The sequence below is a fragment of the Danio rerio genome, chromosome 13 (genome assembly GCF_049306965.1).
Source record: "Danio rerio strain Tuebingen ecotype United States chromosome 13, GRCz12tu, whole genome shotgun sequence".
NCBI lineage: Eukaryota > Metazoa > Chordata > Actinopteri > Cypriniformes > Danionidae > Danio > Danio rerio.
Genome location: NC_133188.1, coordinates 56,552,501 through 56,558,179, shown reverse-complemented (window position 1 = coordinate 56,558,179; position 5,679 = coordinate 56,552,501). Strand labels below are relative to the sequence as shown.

General features: G+C 50.3%; 1 protein-coding gene across 2 annotated transcripts in view; it reads right to left on the bottom strand.

Moving 5' to 3' along the window:
* Positions 1–1,675: 1,675 nt before the first annotated feature.
* The window catches only part of npas4l (neuronal PAS domain protein 4 like), a 7,981-nt gene continuing 3,977 nt past the window's right edge, over positions 1,676–5,679 (bottom strand). Inside the window, 4 exon segments of one of the 2 annotated variants that reach the window (NM_001329912.1) lie at positions 1,684–3,807; positions 4,149–5,104; positions 5,179–5,311; positions 5,484–5,593. In NM_001329912.1, coding sequence (NP_001316841.1) covers positions 3,803–3,807; positions 4,149–5,104; positions 5,179–5,311; positions 5,484–5,593 — 1,204 coding nt within the window. In that variant the 3' untranslated portion in view covers positions 1,684–3,802. 2 annotated transcript variants of the gene reach the window in all.

The window sequence follows — 5,679 nt, the reverse complement described above, 5'->3', positions numbered from 1 at the left end:
ACACACACTCACACACATACACTCACACACACTCACACACACTCACACACATACACTCACACACACTCACACACACACACACACACACACACACACACACACACAGACACACACACACACACACCACACACATACACTCACACACACACACGCACACACACACAGAAGAGTTTCCCTCACGCTGCTTCCTCAGTGCTGCAGCTCTTCAGGGTGATCCAGCATCTGATTAGGCTCCACACACGGACCCGCAGGCCTGCTCTCCATCACCTGAGTCCTCCATTCACACCTTACAGATGGAGAGTCTCCTGCACTTGCTGCTGCTGACTCTGGGTCAGTGGTTTGGTGCTGCCCCCGTGTGGACAGAAGCTGAACACAGCCGTCTCCTCTGTCAGAGCATCATCACTGAGTTTGTGTGTGTGTGTGTGTGTGTGTGTGTGTGTGTGTGTGTGTGTGTGTGTGTGTGTGTGTGTGTGTGTGTGTGTGTGTTTGTGTGTGTGTTAGGGTTAGGAAAACACATAGGAAAACACGTACACATATAGTACACATACAAATGCACACCCACACACGAACAAGACATCACACACACACACACACACACACACACACACAAACACACACACACACACAAACAATGAATCCGAACTGAATTGGCTGCAAAGTGAAAGTGATCTGCTCATCTGCTCGCGCGTGCCTGCAGGACAGTGCCCCTGCTGCTGTGTGTAGTAGTGAGGGTCGGTGTGTCTGCTTTGACTGATGTAAACGGCTTGTTTACGGCTTGTTCTTTATTCATATCGCGGGTGAAATGCGTCATAGCGCCTAATGTCTGATTTTGCAGTTGTAATGGATGATCGTTGATGATTAAGCTTGTTTTCATGTGCAGTATACTTAATGCAGTTACTCTAAACACTTTACATGGATACACGTGATTGCTTTATTGAGTTATTTCCACTTATACTTGTTGATCTATTCCATCATTGACAATGTGCCTCAGTCAGTTTAGTGGTGTAATGGCGCCCTCTTGTGGACAGTCAGGGAACGGCTGCTCTGATCATTTGCACTCGCCTGGTGCGCCTTTACTGCAGTTTGTTTTCATATTTTAGAATTATAAATATTGTTATTTGATGTTCAAATTGTTATTTTCATAATTACTAATGTGAGATTATTTCTATATTGTTTCAGAAAACCACAACTTGTCAGTAAATATTGGAATGAGGACAGTATAGGACAGTAAAATAAAGCCTTGGTGTGCTCTGCAGAGATGTTATGAAGTTTCAAAATACAACAAATTCACATTTCAATGTAGAAAATACAACATGTACGTGTTAAGGAGCAGAAATCCGGCTTTTATATTGCTGTTGTGTCCTCACTCGTTTGGGATGTTCTTTATGAACTGCCCCCATGACTATCTAATGGAATAGCCCTGCTGTAAACCTCAGATGAGTGTAACCCTCAGTCAGCCGCTCACAGACCACAGCAGCAGCGTTGAAGAGGAGGATGAGCGCTGATGAGCACTCCACTACACCATCATCATCATCATCATCAGAGCATCAGTACTGCAGACCACACAGCTGTGTGTGTGTGTGTGTGTGTGTGTGTGTGTGTGTGTGTGTGTGTGTGTGTGTGTGTGTGTGTGTGTGTGTGTGTGTGTGGTCTCCACTGCTGTTCCAGGATCAGTCATGTTCATGATCATAACTTTATTAAGAGTTCATACAAAAATAAACAGAAGCATCAGGAATATATGAACTATACACACTGCAGCGAGCATCGCTGACCAACACTGAGGAGGAGGACAGAGGAGATACAGACAACTGTGCTGAGAGATCCAGAGGAACCACAGGGCACACACACACACACACACACACACACACACACCAGATCAGGAGGAGCCGGCTCCCGCTCTGCAGAGGAGCATCAGTACAGTAAGTGCATATATATGCTCATTATTGACCCGGTACACTGGGGATGCACTGAGACCATTTTTTGGAACCGATCCTGATACTACAATTCTGTGTCTCGATCAATACAGATCTGATCCCGATACTGTGCTGTTTGTTTTTTAAACCTAATGCAGTTTCTATGGTTCTGGTGCTGGAATAACAGATCCTCCTTCATCAAAATAACAGGCGTATGGGCCTACTGTGTAAGACAGACGACAGCGTCTGACTAAAACATGACGCTTCTCTTTTATTAATGTAGTCAGTACTTTGAGCACAGTGAGCCGGGCTTTACACACTATCATCAGCGCTGAGCATGTTCACCTCCACACAATAAACTCAGGCAGAAGGATGAGAGAACAGAAACTCTTCATCAGAATACTCTTACAGAGCGCCGCGCGTCACGTCTGCGCTTGATGATCACTGAGACGGCGCGCAGCTCTCCGCTCTCAGCAGACGCTCCAGCAGCAGCAGAAAGGGGAGAGATCAGTGTGTGGAGGACCCGTCCAGCGTGCTGTTGAGCCGTTTCTTATTTAAACTTTCAGGAATAGGCCTACAGTGTGTGTGAAGAGCAGGTGATGACCCAGTGCTGCGAATGTTCTGATCATCTCCGTATGAGGAAAATTTGGATCAGAACTGAGCTGCGGATCCGTTGAATAATTTGAACTCCTGCGACTAGGCCATATGCGACCGGCCGACCGGAGGTGACGTATTCCAGTGTTGTACCAGCAGGTTCGTGCGCACGGGATGAGAAATATGAGTTTTTGGTTATTTTTTAAATCTGAAAAAGTCTAAATTATCAAACATAACAACATTTCTGTTCATAAATGCAAGCGATAAAGTAATAATAATATGTATTTGTATTATTGTCTCCACATTCCCTCCAATGTTTACAGCGATCTATGAGTTTCTAGTATTCATTCATTCTGAATCTGTCTGTGAACGCAGAGAATGATGGCTCTAGCTTTGCACTCCTTTATTTCAGACACTGTGAGATTAGCATGGTGCACGTCAGAACTGAAAATTCTGTGCGACTGCCACAAGGGGGCGTGCCACATTCACACGGAGCTTCAGCGCTTGACAGTGGGCGTGTCTGAAGTTGAGGCTGACGCGATTGTCATAGCAGCATCAGCCAATGAAATTAGTCAGCAATCAGCCACTGTCTGAGCTGGTGTATTTGCATACAGCGATCTTATTGGCTGACGCTTTCGTCGACACTTGAAAAACTTCTGCAGTGAGCGACGCAATCTCCACGCTGCAGGACAAAATGAAGCCAGTGAATGCAGAACTGAATGCGTCTCTCCACCCATTACTGATATTAACAGAACTAATCGTGTTGGAGAGTTGTTCGTGCGGTCATGAACGCCACACGCAGTTTGAGTTGTGAATGAGTGGAGAATGATTGACAGGAGCAGCGGAGGAAAGCGCTGAACTGAACATGAGATGACCAGGTGAACCTTCACCTGTGCTGCACATTACACTGTACAACGGCTTCAGCACATGTGGGATACAGCAGCCTACAGGACAACTGGCTAGAGCCTTACCATCGGCTGCTTCCTGACTACTGCTGGCTCACAAACACAGAATATAGCGCACACGCACGACCAGATATGGATCAGTACCAGCTGGCTGATACCCGTTCCAGCAAAACTATGCTGTATTGAACCGATATCCGATCCAAGTAATAGGATCAGTGCATCCCTAGTTTACACACACACACACACACACACACACACACACACGACTGCAGAAATCAACATTCATGTTCATAAGCACACATCAGTCAAAGTTCCTCCAGTGTGTGTTTGTGTGTGTGTGTGTGTGTGTCAGTGTGTGTGCATCAGTGTGTGTGCATCAGTGTGTGTGCATCAGTGTGTGTGTGTGTGTGTGTGTCAGTGTGTGTGCATCAGTGTGTGTGTGTGTGTCAGTGTGTGTGCATTAGTGTGTGTGTGTGTGTGTGTGTCAGTGTGTGTGTGTGTGTGTCAGTGTGCGTTCATCAGTGTGTGTGTGTCAGTGTGTATGCATCAGTGTGTGTGTGTGTGTGTGTGTGTGTCAGTGTGTATGCATCAGTGTGTGTGTGTGTCAGTGTGTGTGTGTCAGTGTGTGTGCATCAGTGTGTGTGTGTGTCAGTGTGTGTGTGTCAGTGTGTGTGCATCAGTGTGTGTGTGTGTGTGTGTGTGTGTGTCAGTGTGTGTGCATCAGTGTGTGTGTGTGTCAGTGTGTGTGCATTAGTGTGTGTGCTGTCCAGCTCTCTGAGGATGCTGTCGATGATGCCCTCGTCCAGCAGTGGCTCTGGTGCCCAGCAGGAGGTGTGGTGAGAGTGTGTGTGTCGTGCGGCGCTGTACGCATCGAAGCTGCAGATGAGTGTGTGTATCTGCATTGCCAACGTGCCGATCCCCGCCTGCTGTGCTGCATCATACGAGAAGTGTGTGTGGGTAGTGGGTGATGCTTCAGGCGGCATCAGACGAGAGCCTCCGCCCTGCGGCAGCGGGAACATGCTGAGGTCCTCCAGCGGCACAGCGCCATCCAGAGGGCACTCACACACCTGCAGTGGCCGACACACAGGCACCAGGGCAGCGTCCGGCCGACAGAGTGCAGCGGGGACCAGGGCAGCATCTGACGGGCAGAGCCGGGCAGGGACCAGGGCACCGTTCGGCGGGCAGAACACAGCAGGGACCAAGGCACCGTCCGGCAGGCAGAGCTGAGTGGGGTCCAGGGCAGCTCCCGGCGGGCAGAGCAGAGTGGGGTCCAGGGCAGCTCCCGGCGGGCAGAGCTGAGTGGGGTCCAGGGCAGCGTCCGGCGGACAGAGCGCAGCGGGGACCAGGGCAGAATCTGGCGGGCAGAGCCGAGCGGGGTCCAGGGCAGTGTCCGGTGGGCAGACAGTGGGGGTGCAGCATGGGTTGGGGAACAGCGGCGGGTACGGCGGAGAGCAGAAGGCAGAATCCACCAGCGCCTCCAGAGAGCCATAACCTTCAGACAGGAAGTCAGAGCACTGAGAGGAAGTGGGGCTGTAGGGCGGCGTGCAGAAGAGTGTGTGTGCGCTGTGGGCATCACTGCTGTCCGAGACGGAGCTACACTGAGGAGAGGCAGAGGAGGAGGAGGAGGAGGAGGAGGAGGAGGAGGAGGAGGAGGAGGAGAGTCTCTGCTGCAGATACACTGCCTCTGCTTCACTGCAGACACACAGGAGAATCAGTGTTACACACACGCCCATCACACACTCTCTCTCACACACACACACACACACCTGATCATGTAGTTGGAGCAGCTGATCGCGTCCCGCTCTGCTGTTGCTGATGCGTGTGTGTACATCCACACCCAGGACAGATCCTTACACTGAACCCGGATCAGCATCTCTGCGTCTGCTGTGGCGGCTGCAACTGCACACACACACACACACACACACACACAAACAAACAAGCACATCAGCTGACGGTCACTCTCTCCTAATGGTGAGTGTGTGTGTGTGTGCTTATGTGTGTGTTTGTGTGTGTGTGTGTGTGTGTGTGTGTGCGTGTGTGTGTCGGTGTGTGTCAGTAATGTGGGACTCACGGATTGCGGCGTGGCGGTCAGCAGCGTGTCGGAGGTCGTCGGGGTGCAGGAGCTCGTACCAGGATCGACCAATCAGCTCGTCCGCTGAGAAGCCCAGGTGGAACAACACACTGAAACACAGCGCTCACGTCAGCAGGTCTGGGGTCAGCGGAGTGTGTGTGTGTGTGTGTGTGTGTGTGTGTGTGTGTGTGTGTGT